General features: G+C 36.8%; 2 protein-coding genes across 2 annotated transcripts in view; one reads left to right on the forward strand and one right to left on the reverse strand.

Annotated features, from left to right (window-relative positions):
* The first annotated feature begins 1733 nt into the window (after positions 1-1733).
* Positions 1734-11840, forward strand: LIMD2 (LIM domain containing 2). The gene is made up of 4 exons (XM_015831507.1): positions 1734-1851; positions 3560-3604; positions 6513-6652; positions 7584-11840. Exons 1-4 carry the CDS (start codon positions 1810-1812, stop codon positions 7741-7743), a joined length of 387 nt encoding a protein of 128 aa, XP_015686993.1. The 5' UTR covers positions 1734-1809; the 3' UTR covers positions 7744-11840.
* A 1207-nt stretch (positions 11841-13047) lies between these two features.
* Positions 13048-16298, reverse strand: part of MAP3K3 (mitogen-activated protein kinase kinase kinase 3) — a 44998-nt gene continuing 41747 nt past the window's right edge. The window contains exon 17 of the mRNA XM_029287228.1: positions 13048-13573. Within this exon, the coding sequence (XP_029143061.1) occupies positions 13345-13573 (229 nt within the window). The 3' untranslated portion in view covers positions 13048-13344. The remainder of the gene's footprint in view (positions 13574-16298) is intronic.

Below are 16298 nucleotides of genomic sequence, written 5' to 3' on the forward strand. Positions count from 1 at the left end.
CAGGACTGGCCTAGGGGAAAATTTTAATGGGGTTTAAAGCAATTTTTAAATTAACTTGACCAAATTACTAATATTTGTTTTTACTTATGTTTTTAAATTTGTAGTTTTTGGGGATTAGTGTTTTATCTGGTTGTTAGCCGCCCTGAGTCCGTAAGGAGAAGGGCGGGATATAAATTAAATAAATAAATAAATAAATAAAATAAATGAATAAAGTTATTGAACTGATGTAGGAGTTAAACTGGGTGAGATGGAGAGAGGAAGAAGGGAAAGACAAGTTGGTTATGCAAGAGACAGATTACAAATCCCTTGTCAATCAACAATTATAATGAGTTAAAAACTAATTGTGTGTGTTGAGACCTTCTGAGATTGCATGAAACCTTTGGATATATTTGAGTTCAGCAATCTCTTATTCAACGATGAACATAAAGTCTAGTTTTTCCAAAACAGTATGTTGAGATTTACTTTATAGAACATCCTGGAAGACAGAAATGCTTTGATACTAACGTGTCCTTGTTTTGCCCCCATATCTACACCAAGAGCACCATCATACGCCTCAACAAAAATATATACAAGATTAGAGATACTTTATATACTTTTTGTCCAAGATAATATAACTCAGCTGCCAGCAACACCTTTCTGGATTCTATGTAAGACAAACTTTGTTTTACATTGTACTGTGACAAGCTTTGCACAAAAGAATTAATGGAGACAAATTTGACATCAGGACTCAAAACAAGGACAAAATAGCATCAAATCATTTCAACCTTCCAATACACTCTCTAGCAGACCTTAGTGATTATAACAAAATTTTGCTCTATTTTAGAAAACATAACTCCTGATGCACTGTCAGTTTTGAAAATAGTTTTAATGCTAGTGTCAGTGGCCAAATAATTTGCAGTGGCTGCCTTGGTGTGAATTCAGGCATGTCAGATTGGTGAGGACGTTTTGCCCTTTGCTTGTACAGTTCTAGTATCTAATCTGAACATTTTAACCCTCTTATGGGTACCTGAGTGATACTAAAAGCATATCCTTAAGTGGAGAAAGCAGGAAATAAGCTAACCACAGAGGGGAACGGAAATGAATCAGGACCATTTCTTAAGCAGCACACATGCTTTGCAGAACAGAGAGGCAAGAATGTTCCAGCAAGTGTAAATGAACCTGAATAGGAGAGATTCAAATGACAGTGAAGATGCAAACAAACTGAAACTGGGTAGGCAAATCCAACAATTTTGTTTTTCTGGACAGAAAGAAGGAAAGTTTAGGGGAGAATGTGAATCTCCTTAATACACAATACAAGTCCATCACATACATACATATCTTATATATTAGGGATTTAAAGAACATAGGTACATTAATTTATTTTGCTAAGTTATGTTATTAAGTTATAGATACTATTTCAAGAATAGTTTTTGTAAAATATGTTTATTAATGACTGCATTAAAATAGATAAGTTACATACTAGTGTAAATAAGTTCATGTTCATATGTTTGCAACTATATTAAAAAAATAATGCCACTTTAACACATTTCTACTATGTATGAGATTGCATTCAGAATTGTTTTTTATCTCTTGATCTCCAATTAATCTGAAAAAGAAATGAAATACAATAAAATAGTGTATGTGTATACTAGCATTTGTGCGGGATGTTTCAGTCATCTGGAATTTACATTTCAGAAAGAGGAGAAATATTCTAGTATAGAAGACTTAATTTTTCCCTTGTCTCCTCAGGTAAAAGCCATATCCACATTGAAGAATTAGCCAGCCCAAACAAGTGAAGATACAAATCTGTGTGGGTGAGAATATAGCACTATGTTCCAAGCTAAGGGACCATCCAGTACAGCTTCTTCTAATGTATGTACAGAAATCAGTATCTTTAAATTATATTGCTACTTCAGAGGGAATAAATGAGGAAATAATATTGTTTGTATGTTGCGCCATCATCATTTGTTTAAACCATGCTTTTCAGATAGGATTACTATGGCTGGGATTGCATGTAGCGTTAAGTTGCAATGTAATTAATGTACTTTTGACTTAGCATTATATGTGAACCAAGCAGAGTTATGTTACTTTTATCTAGGTAATCATAGTAGTTATGCAAATAACAAACTTCTTGTGGTACCTTAAATAACAACATGTTCATCATGGCAGAAAACTTAATGGATAGAGTATATTGAAGAAAATACTTTTCTTATTGGGAGGAATATAGGTATAAATTAGTCTTTTGAACTTTCAGACACGTGCTGGAGCCCCCATCCCCAGGGAACGTCTCTCTAGCAGAGTGTGTGCTGTTCTGTGTGTGGTATTTATAGTGCCTGTTGTAAGTGGCTTTTCAGATATTGATTAGGGTATGTGGTTGGCTGGTTTTTAAGTCAATAGCTGTCATTTGCTTGTGCTGCCCAGCCCTCGCTTTCTAAATACTTGATAAGCTGGTGGTAAATCAGCATTCCTGTTGACTGACGAAGGGTCTGTTTCCCAGGCTTCAGTCTCTTCCCTGGGTGTTTTTGTGCCTGCTTATCCAACAATCTCAATTGCAAAATTGAATGTGGGCCCTTGTTCATTGCAGTGTGAAGCTACCAATGAGTTTGGGTCTCCTTGTCTGACCACTTACTTGTGTTCTTGCAGTCTGGTGAAATTAGCTTCCTCGCCATTTGTTCTACACCAGACATGTCAAACTCGTGACGTCACATGATGTCGCGCAACATATCGGGACTGTTTTGCCATTGCCGGCAATGGGATGGGTGCGGCTTCTGCATGACGCATCCAGCCCGCAGGCCAGCAGTTTGACACCCCTGTCCTACACAGTCACAGGGGCAATCCATGTAGGGGATCCAGTAGATTACATTGGAAGTATCTCTCACCTCCAAGTGATCTTTACAATGCATAATTTGTCCTTGTATGGTGGTCTCTGGGTGGTGTGCGGTGTCCACTTGCAGATCTCAGAAGCTGCGTTCTACAACTTCCAAAATATTTTTGATGTGTGGCAGGGTATGCCATGTGGTTGGTCTTGTACCTTGTTTCTTCCTTTCTCTCCCCATTGTGTTACACAGACATCTTGTGACAAATGATTGTGGGTACCCATTCTGTTTGAATTGTTCACGTAGGTACCTGCTCTCCAGCTGTTTGGCTTGCTGGGTACTATAGTGGGTTCTCACCCTGCCATATAGTGTTCTGATGCAACTCTTTTTGTGTGGCCATCCACTGTCTTACAAAAAAAGTTGCTTCAGAAAACTATAGATTATATCACAAGGGACTGTATCTATTTCATTTCATGTATTTTGTTGAGATATTTCCAAATACTTATGGATGTAGTAGTCTTTTTTTCATATTCTATTATAAAGCAATAGGATGTCTCTAAGTTTCTGAATCTTTTTTTTGCATTATTATTGTTCTTAGCTAATTAATAATATTCAAAATAAAGAGTCCAAGAAAAGTATTAGCCTGCTCATTTTCACCATTAATTATAATACAAGTAAACTGCAGTTTGTATTCAAATCTAAAATATGATTTGTCATGCAAAAAGAACATTAATTTTTATTTCCCTTCTCCGTCTTTTTTTTAGGAAGCCAAGAGCAACATGGGGACATCTATTGTGCAAAGATCCAAGGTATTTATCACTCCTTTTCTTCTTTCTGGCTTCTGTTACTTCACAAATTTATGACTATAAAATAAATAATCTAATGCTGGGTGTTCTAATTACTTGGATCATTTCTATCTTTGATCACAGGAATGGCAGAGATGGGTGGCTTATTTATCTCTCAGCTATAAAATTAATCAGTTGTTTTCTCAGTAGACTTAATCCAAAAGGGAGGCTGAAGACTTGCCAGGTTGAAATTGTCTAGTTAATAAGTCAAACAATACCAACTCTTCACTTAAGGACGCATTCCCACCTTTAATCTGCCTTTAATCAACTTCCTATTATTTGTATGGTAGTTTTTACTAACCAGGAAGGATAGAGATCCAGGTTATAGGTGGTGGAGTTGATATTGTAAAGACACCCCATTTATTCAGGACTAGGAGATGCATCCCAGGTTACTGAGATTCATCCCAGTCCTTGATTTACAACAGTTCATTTAGTGACTATTCATAGTTACAACAGCCCTGATAAAGTGACGTATGACTGTTTTTCACACTTATGACTGTTGCAGTATCCTCATGATCAAGTGATCAAAATTCAGATACTTGGCAATTGACTCATAAACTCATAAATATGACGGTCACAGCATCCTGAGATCATGTGATCACCTTCTGTAACCTTCTGGCAAGCAAAGTCAATGGGGAAGCCAGATTCACCTAACAACTGTGTCACTAACTTAACTGCAGTGATTCACTTAACAACTGTGGCAAGAAAGATTGTAAAATGGGGCAAATATTTCACTTAATAACAAAAATTTTAGGCTCAATTGTGGTCATAAGTCGAGGACTCCCTGTACTCCGCAAGATGTAGACTTGGTTACTTCTATAGGATCTGCTCAGATAGCATCTAACTGTGAGAGAATCTAAACAATTTTCTCCTCTAGAAAAATTCTTCAAAGTGAACTAGTAAGTGCTTTTCTGACCTGTCCTTCCCTAAAATGTTTCTCTAAATAGGGTCACAGGTCAGGGTTCTAGGGCACAATAGATGGCATAGATTCAAACAGATGCTTTTATTGCTGTTAAGGTAGACTTACTGCAGGGATCTCCTCCATTACTTAAGCTCCCAGAGATATTCAGTACATCAAGAAAATATTCTGGATCTGTAAACAGAAGACGTTGCTCAGATGCACCCTGTCAGAAGCTACTGCCCTATACAACAGTGATGGCGAACCTTTTAGAAACCGAGTGCCCAAAAACTGGCCCCACCCCGCTCCAACCCCTGCCCTGCCCCCGCTCCGCCCCCCATCCTCTGCCCGTGCCCTGCAGCATCAATTGTGCACGATGGAGTGTGAGGGCAGAGTCTTGTCTATGCTGCCTGGCTGTCATGTCCTTGGTTGCGCTGCTCCATGTAAGCCACACTCAGGAGTGACTCTCCTTCAGGGGGGCTGCTGGAGAGGAGGGGGCCGCGAGGGGAGGCGAGTCTGGGGCAACGGCATGTGTGCCCACAGAGAGGGCTCCGCGTGCTGCCTCTGGCACCCATGCCATAGGTCTGCCACCACTGCTCTACAATATTCTGTGACCACAGCTAAGGCCTACTTGGAAGCCAAGTAAGTTCTATTAGAATATTGTTTCTCCATCTTAGCAATTTTAAGATGTGTGAACTTCCAACTGCCACAATTCCCGAGTCAGCATTCTGGAAGGAGATTTCATGCTGGCTGGGGAATACTGAAATACTGTATGAAATCCACACATCTTAAAGTGTCAAGATTGAGAAATATTGCATTTGACCCTTAGACATTCAGTGTATTAATGAAATTGTTCTTGCTAGCTTTTCTTTAATAATAAAGTAAAATATTTCAATAAGCACAGATATTATTGAAATAAACACAGTTTTGTTTGAGTCAAAATACAAGTGAGAAGGTTGCTGCTAACTGCAGTTTCTGATTCTAACTGCTGTTCTTTAAGGACAGAAGCACTATGTAAGACACACTGCAGTGGTCTCACTGTGAAATGATAAGTGTGTGAACACTGTTATCAGGCCATCCTGATCCTAAAAGGCTGAGAATTGATGTACCTATCAAAACTGACCAGAACTGTCAAAGGCAATGCCTATCATCTCTTCAGAGAACATTCTTGTATCCCTGTGCAACATATTTATAGAACATATGAAAATAGCAATAAAATAATTCACCTTCAGACAGAAACTACATTTTATGCAGAGTTTGTAATCATTCTCTTGATTACTTTTAAACCTCAGTATTGAAAGGCAAATCGATAGCTCTCTTTTTAGGTATATTTCAAAAATATCTTCCCTAAATGCCAGTTGAATTTAGAACATAAATTCCCATGTAAGTCCTTTACAATGATTTTCAACAGCATTTTCGTTTCTACTAAGTAAATATTTGTGGCATAGTGGTTGGAATGCAGTATTTCAGGCTGACTCTGCCGATTGCCAGGAGTTCGATTCTGACAGGGCTCGAGGTTGACTCAGCCTTCCATTCTTCCGAGGTTGGTAAAATGAGAGTCCAGATTGTTGGGGCAATATTCTGACTCTGTAAAGGCTCAGAGAGTGCTGTAAAGCACTGTGGAGTGATATATAAGTATAAATGCTATTGCTAAGTGCTATTGTTAACTATTTCACTCTGAATTCCAGTGTCCTGCACTTTTAGATTTGAAACATTCTCCATAAACTACTGCTTATTTCAGCTATTAAAGTTCTTAATATTAAACCAGGGTGCCTCTTAAGACTGCTTTTATTTACTATTAGCTAAATATAACTAAAGTTAGGAAGTTTGGCATATGAGTCAAGTATGCTATATCCAAAAAGTTTTGAAATTGTATCTTCACAATTAAATCACTGGTAATTGTACATTGTTCACTTCCTTGCTATCTCCCCTTCTGGAACTTTCACCCACATCACCTTTTACTCTGTCATCCAGTCATTTAGCCTGAAGGCCCAGGTGAAAGAGACATGCAGTGCCTGCCAGAAAACAGTCTATCCTATGGAGCGCCTGGTGGCTGATAAATTTGTCTTCCATAATTCCTGCTTTTGCTGTAAGCATTGCCATACCAAGCTAAGGTAAGGGAAAAGTGAGAGTTTCCCTCTTTTGCTTTGAGGAGGAAGCAGTGTAAAGGGAATATATGGGTAGTGGTCAATTTCCTGGTTGTTGACTCTCGTATCATTCCCAATAGCCATCATTAATTATAATTCCATCCACCCCATTTAACAGCCTAATAAAACACTGAAAATAGATTCTGTTTTGATATGACATCTCATTTTTTTTCAGTGTCTGTACCATGTACTGAATGCTACCCAGACTGTGCAAAATATGTTCGCTTGAATCAGAGCAGTGTTTTTTTTTCCTTGAAGGGCAAACAGATCAAAGTTCCTTAAAGTCCCAATGTTTCAGCTTTAGACACTTTTTAATATTTAAAGCACAGGGAGAAAGGCATTAATCTTTTCTCAATCTGCTGAGGTTGTTAAAATAAATTAAAGAAATAGATTTCACTATAAAAAAAGAGCTTAATATTGACTTGCAGATGATCTCAGCTGATCTTGAAAAAGTTAAACAGAATTGGGTATGCTTTGTACCTGAATGGATAAAGTTGAAAATTTTCTCAGAAAAAAGTAATGGCAAAGTAGTTCTGTACTGTTGCCAAGAAAACCATTTGGATGTTGAGCTTGCATCAAACAAATCTTTACTAAGCGTAGTAGGAATAGTGAAAAACAGGACTAAATTAGCTTCTTTCTGCATTCTGGAGAAACATAAGCACTTATGGCATTTAAACATTTAAATGACTTCACAACTGTTTTGCCTGGGTACAGTATAATAATTATGCTTCCTCTGTGAGGTAGGTCTCATGCTCCTATGCTGTGTTGCAAATTTTTAGGAAGGGCACAGTAGTAAACTCATAGCTTCATTTTCATAGTATAACTACCATTATACTAGTTTTCTTCCATTTTTCAGCCCTTTTCTAGCAAGCCCTAACATGTTCTTATTTTTATTCAGCTTGGGTAGTTATGCAGCTCTCCATGGGGAATTCTACTGCAAACCACATTACCAGCAGCTGTTCAAGAGCAAAGGCAACTATGACGAAGGTTTTGGGCGCAAGCAGCACAAGCAACTCTGGCTGCAGAAAGAGGTGGAGAATGGTTCAGATACAGCATGACCCATAGCCTATAGTTCCCCACTTTGAGACCTTTGATATGGGGATGAACTGAGCTGATGGAGAGCAGTGGTAATTGCAAGATGGCTAGGAGCAGGAAAGACTAAGCAGGAACGAACTATAGTTTTAATGGGCTGTGGAAAGAATTAAGTATCCGAAAAACTACACAGACATGTTGAAAATGGGAAATTTTGCTTTACTCATGCAAAAGCAGGAATACCAATGCTATAAAGAGAGCCAGGTCATACTAGTAATGGAATTGCAATCAGGATTGTAGCTAAACAGGTTGACTAGACAAGCTGTAAATGTGGTATTTCACATCTGTACATCTCCTTGGTCAAAAGTGTATGATTACACATTTTTCCATATAGCATGTTAAAATATAAACAGTCTCCCTTTTAGCAAGTCAATCAGCATCCTAACAGGTTGACTTGGATGTTGCTTTCTTGTAATTCCAGTTGAAGAAACTTTTCCAACAGTCTTTAGCCAATTCTTAGATATTGTTTTTACATAGTTTAAAGGAGACAGAGCATTATCTATTCCCAATATCTGGCTATCTGCTTAAACAAATTGTGCAAATAGGCAGCAACACATTGAATTCTGACTGTGAATTTACTTAGAATCCTAAATGTAGCCTGTTATCTCCTTTCTTATGGGGAGGCTGTGTGCTTCTGCTGCAGACACCATACACATGTCTAGGGTAAAGTAAAGATGCATGTATTCAAGCTTTAGAAATCCTAAACAATGAAATAGAAAATATAACTTTTGGAATTTCAAGCAGGCATATAAGAGTTGGACATTAAGAGTTGTGGGGGTAGAATTGGTGTAAAAGTTACAGAATCATGCATATTAGTCCAAAATCATAATGAACATGGGTCTAAAAGGGGACTGCAGACCTTGCATCCTAGTTCTCATCAGCTCTGTTCTATCCATTCAGCCTTAAACTCTGGGGAAGAATTCAGTGTCTATCTTTTATATCTGCCTTTTCAGTGGTACGTGATAAGCTGAAGCACACTTGTGGTGTTTGTGTTCAGAGCTGCACTGTCTTATTTTTGTAATATAGGTTTTCTGAGCTTTTCCTCTTTGATGTTGTTTATGAAAGTTTTGAGAGATGAAATGTGCAACTTCTACTTCAGTTTCCAAAAGATTTCTTGCTGAACAAGAAACATGTTCTGCGTGGGAGAACAGTCCAGTCATCATTGTATGCATTAAAAAAAAACAGCAGTTTAATATCACTGCCTAGAAGAAAAGCTGTGGTTCACACACAATTCATACAGAACATGCCAAATGGCATGTTCAGCAGCTTTAGAACATGTCTTCCTTAATAAAAGATACAGTGTTTGGTGCCTACATTCCAGAATATACAAAAAAATGTGTTTAGCAGGCTGTGAGAGATGATAAGCATGTTTTAAATGCTGAGTATACCTTTCTCAGATTTAAACAAATCCTACAATTCAAAGCCACATAGGAATGCTTCACTTCCCTGGTTGTGGATTTCAAAGAGAACATCTGATGAAATAAACTTACTTAAGTTAAAAAAGTGTGAGACAATTTTCACTATCCCAAAAAGGGAAAGGATGGCTACATTGAGAATTCATAGTGTATTTTTGCAAAATGGAGCTATTGAAGCTTCCACTTGGATATTCAAGCAGCCTCCAATAATACAATAGCTAGTAGCACACATAACTAGCTGAAAATTATATTTTATTGTAAATAAAAGTTACACATTGGCCTGGCTTTGCACTGCAAGCCTCAGTCATTATAGAAATTCATAAAAATTAGAAACAGAGAAGTACTTCAAGGTCTTCTGTATACTCCAGGTCCAAATGATAAATCACAGAATGTTCTACAAAGCTCTCTTTGAGTTTCATTAAATTAAAATATCTGTTCTAGCATCGGCAGTGTAAAATATACAGAAGAAGGCTGCAAACTTAATTACCCAATCTCAGTAATTTCTTGGGTAAATTTAGTTAAAGTCAGACATACTATCATATTCAAAGGTATAAATTCAAAGATCTGATGTGAAGAGTATCTCAGATTAGCTGTGAAATCTTACAGAAATATATCACCAATCCTTTTTTTTTTGCAATCTCTCAAATTTCCAAATCATATATTAAATTAGCCCACATATAGAAGGTAATTCAGGGAAGATAATGAGATACATGTTGTCTGATGGCAATAGCTCCTATACAAAAGGTATTTTAAATGTATGCTGTTTAGCAGAACAGTGGCAGGTGAAGCTGGAGTATACAGAATCGTCGTACCAAGCCTAAACACGTATTTGTTTCCTTGCTTATAGTTAGACAGTTCTGTGAGAGAATTTGCAAAATATCCTTTTTTTCTCACTCTCTTATTTGCACTGATGAGAATCAGAAACTGACCAAAAGCAAATCTGCATGATGAATTCCTCAGGCGGCCATAAACAAGAGAAATTCCTAAGGGGTTTTTATAAGGCAAAAATATTGAAAGTCTGGAAATAGTTGGCATAAAAGATAAATTACAAAAGGGGGCATTTTTAAGGCTATAATTCTTTATGCATTTTTCTGGAAGGAAGCACTCCTGAATTATTTGATGTTGTAGAACTCCAGTGAATATTATCTAGATGTAATTTCAGGGACAAATTTATTGCACTGAGTAGCAGTATATCAATGTTAGTAATTCAGATATTGCAAAGACTGTTTCCCACATCATGGCCTTCTTAGATTATCTGTATGCTATTCACTCAATTTATATATATATATTCTACAACAAGTAAATAAAGCATACAATAAGCCATTTCTTGTTTGTTTTTTTAAAAAAAGAAGTTTAAATGCCCCAGAAATGCAGACATACAAAAATTGTGAGACCAATATGTGAAATCTACAGTATCTTAAAATGAGGTTACACTAAAACCGTGCAGATCACTGTTGTTTTGTGAAGAAATGGCAATAAGCTCAATGTGGCTTTCTATCATTCTAAATTGCCATTTCTATATTGCTATTCTATTTCACTTACTTTTTTCTCAGCAAAAGATTAGCAAGGAAACAAAAAGGTATTTTGACCTGACATATCTTGTAATAAACAATAATCAAAACCTTTGCAAAACCAGCTGCTTCTTTCCCCTTTTTTAAAATTCACAACAATGTCAATTTCTCTCTCCCCATTTCATAATAATTGCTGTACACACATATAAACATAAACAAGTATGGCATAAATAAAAAGTATGAGACATCATAATTTCTTTACATGAAGTAAAATGCTTAATAAGAAAGTGATATAAATATATTTATAAAAGTGCACTGCTGATCATATGAATAATGCTTTGGCTTATTTCTTATGCTTATCCACCCAGTGAGGAGCCAAGGCAACATATCATATTCTCAAAAATAGATGAGGGATCAACTCTGCTGCTGGTTATTTGCTAAGATCAAAGGAAAAACCATAACTCAACATTGTTGTCTTGAAAAAGAATATACATGTTGTTAAGGCAACAAACCAAGACCTACAGACATGTTGGCAAATGAAGTGAAAAAGGAAATCATTGTGGCATTTTTAGATCTGTACAGACATTTTGGCTTTTATTTGTTATAAAGCCATAGATATTCTTAAAAAAATATGACAAAAAACTTGAGCACATCAAGATAGTTGGTCTGGACTTTGCCACCACTACAAGGCTTGAGACCGCAGAAAAAAACTGCTTTTATCTGCATATTAATTGCATTTTGCTTTAAAAGAAGAACTGCTAATTAACTGAAAGCATTGCTCCCCCACCCTGCTTTCACTAACATGTGAGGCTGGTAGATTGCAATACTGTTACCACATGCAGCTTTGTGTAAAGTGACAGATAAGAGTGAATCTCAGTTTTGCAGAAAAGCAAACATTTGACAAGTTGGCTAGAGCAAAGGTAGATTAATATTTCTTTGCAAGGTTAACAGCAAACACCTGAAGTGTCACAAGCGGCAGAATGCTGTTTGCAAAGCAACACGTTGGTCACATTGTTCATCTGTTCTAATGCTACTGCGGTGTACATGATTTGTTACATAATGAATAACAGAGATACTCATAGATCTCGTAGAGATCCTGTCTGAGTGTAGCTGGTTCTAATCCAACATTTTATATAATAAAGGTATGCTGTTGGCAACCAAGCATTTGAGAGATAAAGAACTTAATTCTTTAATTGTACTCAAATCTGACAGAAGTGCCTCTTCAAAAAAGGTTTCTTAGAAAACAATCCAGAATTTAACAAACTGCAGAACTGTGGGAAAACATGGTCTCAAACTTTAGAAACTATTCTTCTAAAGATCAGAAAAGCATAAGGAAAAACCCAGAATGAATAAAGACAGATGAGCAATTTCACTTCTCCTTGCCCCAATTTTTTCATTACAAGCCCCTGGAAAAGGAAGCTCTGTTCAGTATGAACAATCCTGCGTGGGCTCAGCAGTAATACTTTGCCTCTCCTTGAAGACTGATCTTGGCAGCAATGAAATAATCTTTGGTCAGAAGTTTGGAGGGAAAAAAAGGTTATTCTGTGAAAGGGAATAGGGATAGACGAAGCTATCTAATGGAAGTATATGAAACTGAATGTCTCACAGTAACTGAGATATTTTCATATCTATTATAACTGTAGCATAATAGCTTAACTGTATATACCTCTACCCATTAAGGGAAACTTTTAGCCTATCAACATCCATCTAAACGCAGCACATTGATATGCTTTCTCACAATAGTCCTCACCACAATCTATTGCATGATATCCTGTGCAACATAATCCATAAAATGGCACATTTTACAATATGGATAAATTCTGCAAATAATGTAAAATTTTATATACATTCCTCATTTTATCTATTGATTTTTAATATTCACAGAAGGGGTACTGTGCCTTGCTCAGCTTCATCTAATTTCTAAAAATTCTTAACATCTCCCATGTGAATTCCTAATTTCTCTGATGCCATAAAGACTAAAAAAATAGAAGTTAAAAGTGTCAAGCCCCACAATACTGATTTTTTTGCTAGACAAAAATTGTGTTAGCCCGTGATTACAGCATAGACACAGAACACATAGTTCTGCATTGCACCTTTAGACAACTCTGCCTAAATGGAACTTGATTTCCTTATTTCATTCAGGGAACTTTATTGTCTAGATTCCATTGTATTTTTGATCCATGGGAATCCCCTCCCCCATTCTCATTATCCAGAACCATGGATATGAGAGAGCTAATGAGGAGAAACAACACCCTGCAACCTGAAAAGCTGTAAGACAGAGTGATAGTATGAGCCCAGTACACATTTTTATAGATTTTAGCAGTTCTCAGAATCCATTGTCTTCTTTTTCATTTTCACAAGTTTCAGAGATAGATCTATATTCAAATGAAGCATTTTAGACTGTTCCTAGCCACATGCCAAATATCATGTCAGCACATGGGTAATTACAGAGAAAACATCAATCCCAAATGAAGATACCAAAATGAAAGTGGCTGACTTCTGCATTGCCCTTATACACTACCTTACTAGGCAAACAGAATGTCTATCTGCTAACATTTTGGAATGGATTCTCTGATACAGGCCACATCACTTCAGACAACAGTATCATCTAAAAATGGAATGCTATTTCAGAGATGGTAATTCAGTAGGGGAGCTGAGCAAAATGATGCTGGAGCAACTCTTCAGCTGAAGGTCTCTTTCTGGCTTCCACAAAAATCTGCCTTAAGAAGTCCCGGCAAGGTTCTGATATATGAGAAGGAAGCTGGGGGTTAGTAGGCTGTGTAGCAATCTTGAAAATGGCTGCCATAGCTTCATATTCTGCCCAGGGTGGTTTCTCTGTTAACATTTCCACAACAGTACAGGCAAGGCTCCTGGAAGGAGAAAATATGGGAAAAAGAGTTCAAAGTTACTTAGTGAAAAGTCTCTTTGTAACTCACTATCATCATTATTGTGTTATGAAAAGATACTGAAAACTGAGAGAGGACTAACAGTATCTCTTAACCAACTATCTTATTTATTTTTTGTAACAGCATTTGACCCATTAAAGACTCCAACAAATAGTTAGGACTGCAGAAAAAAATCAGTGCAACCAGTCTGCTTTCCACAGAAGACCTGTATATTGTGTGGGTCAGAACTACGGCTGATAAAATATCTACAAACCCCTCACATCATGGACATAAACTGTTTCAACTCCTCCCCTTGTGACAACACTATAGGGCTTGCATGCCAATACAACTAGACACAGGGACAGTTTTTTCCGCCCTTGTGCCATCACTCTGCTGAACATCTCATTCTCACAGTGCTGTTTAATGTCTAAGTATATTTACCCATGTTGTATGACAGTAGTAGTGTTATCCTTCTTAATTTTTTTACTACCCCCTTATTGATATCATTATGATTATGACTATTATTATGTTGCTTTGCATGTACACTGAGAGCTTTTACACCAGAGACAAATTCCTTTAGTGTCTAATCACATTTGATCAATAAAGCTATTCTATTCTATTCTATTCTATTCTATTCTATTCTATTCTATTCTATTCTATTCTATTCTACTCTACTCTACTCTACTCTACTCTACTTTACATTCTATTCTGGTCTAGTCTAGTCTAGCCTATTCTGTTCTATTCTACATTCTGTTCTAGTCTCTGCTCAATTCTATTCTGTTCTATTCTACTCGACTCAACATTCTTTAGGAGACTGGAGGCTAAAACGTATAAAGAACAGTTGCTGGAATTGGATATGTCTAGTTTAATGAAAAGAAGGACATGGGGTGACATGATAGCAGTGTTCCAATATCTCAGGGGTTGCCACAAAGAAGAGGGTGTCCAGCTATTCTCCAAAGAAACCTGAGGGCAGGATAAGAAGCAATAGATGGAAACTAATCAAGGAGAGAAGCAACCTAGAAGTAAGAAGAAATGTCCTGACAGTTAGAACAATTATTCAGTGGAACAACCTGCCTCCAGAAGTTGTGAATGCTCCAACACTGGAAGTTTTTAAGAAGAGATTGTACAACTATTTGCCTGAAATGGTGTAGGGTTCCTGCCTGAGCAGGGGGTTGGACTCAATGACCTCCAAGGTTCCTTCCAACTTTATTATTATTATTATTATTATTATTATTATTATTATTATTATTATTATTATTATTATTATTATTAGTACAGTGTTTCCTGCTTGAGCAGGAAACTAGAAGACCTCCAAGGTCCATTTCAACTTTGTTATTCTATTCTGTTCTGTTCTAGTCTAGTCAACTCTACATTCTTTTTTTAATAATACATTTTTATTAGTTTATCAAAGTATAAATACAAAAAGAAATTTAAAAATGGGGAGGAAAAAAGAAAAAATATGGTGTAAAGAGGGAAAGGGAAAGAAAAAGGCACCAACTTCCAACTCTCTTTAGCAGAGTAGAAGATAACATTACAACTTCAACCTTTTACTTTTACACAATATATACCAGCCATTTCTATAGCAACAAGCCTATCTAATCAGCAAAAACAAAATCAAACTTTCATTTTTTTTCCATTGCAAGCACAAAATCCGGAAGCAATTTCCAAATAGAAACAAAATTAAATATATTCTCTTCTGTGGATAAGAGTCAATTTCTCCTTGCTGTGGGGAATAGTATATGCTTCTGTTTAACCATTAATCTTTGTAAACTGTCATATTTTATACTAAAAGAATTCCCTATATTATTTCAAATTTTGAACCCTAAAGGGAGAAAACACTTTTTCTAGTTTTCAACTCTACATTCTGTTCTATTCTACTCTACTGTAGTCAGATTTGAGAGATAATGAAGATCCTGACAAATCAGTACTTGAAATCATATATAAAGATAATGTGAAAGCAATCACGTTAGCGTAATGATATATAGTAATTACCTTGGGAGATGGGAAAAGAGATGCTGTCTAAGGATTAATCATGGTATAGCCCAGAGTTCCCCAATCTTTCCTTGCAGACCAGCCCAGGGGAGGGAGGAAGGATGGTTCTGTGTGAACAGCAGGCAAGTGTGTGGAACTCCATTTGCATGAGTGGTCATTCCTGCGCTTGCCCACTGCTTGCCCATGTAGGGATATGCTCACACTCCTGCCACTCCTGTGGTCTGCTTCCGAACAGCTCAAGGCCCAGTAATGGACCATGGTCTGAGGGTTTGAGACCCTTGGTATAGCCCATAGCTGTGTAACGGCAAAGAAAGAAACTCATAAGGGAACTATGGATGGAAACTAATCAAGGAGAGAAGCAACCTAGAACTAAGGAAAAACTTTCTGACAATTAGAACAATCAACCAGTGGAAAAACCTGCCTCCAGGAGCGGTGAATGCCCCAACACCGGAGGTTTTTAAGAAGAGACTGGACAGCCATTTGTCCGAAATGGTATAGGGTTTTCTGCCTGAGCAGCGGGTTGGACTAGATGACCTCCAAGGTCCCTTCCAACATTATTATTATTATTATTATTATTATTATTATTATTATTATTATTATTATTATTATTGTTGTTGTTGTTGTTGTTGTTGTTGTTGTTATTATTATTATTATTATTATTATTATCATCATCATCATCATCAAACTACTCAGGCTGAAAAAAAGATGGTAGGAGATA

This window comes from Protobothrops mucrosquamatus, unplaced genomic scaffold (assembly GCF_001527695.2).
Source record: "Protobothrops mucrosquamatus isolate PMUCROS unplaced genomic scaffold, P.Mucros_1.0 scaffold_257, whole genome shotgun sequence".
Classification (NCBI taxonomy): Eukaryota; Metazoa; Chordata; class Lepidosauria; order Squamata; family Viperidae; genus Protobothrops; species Protobothrops mucrosquamatus.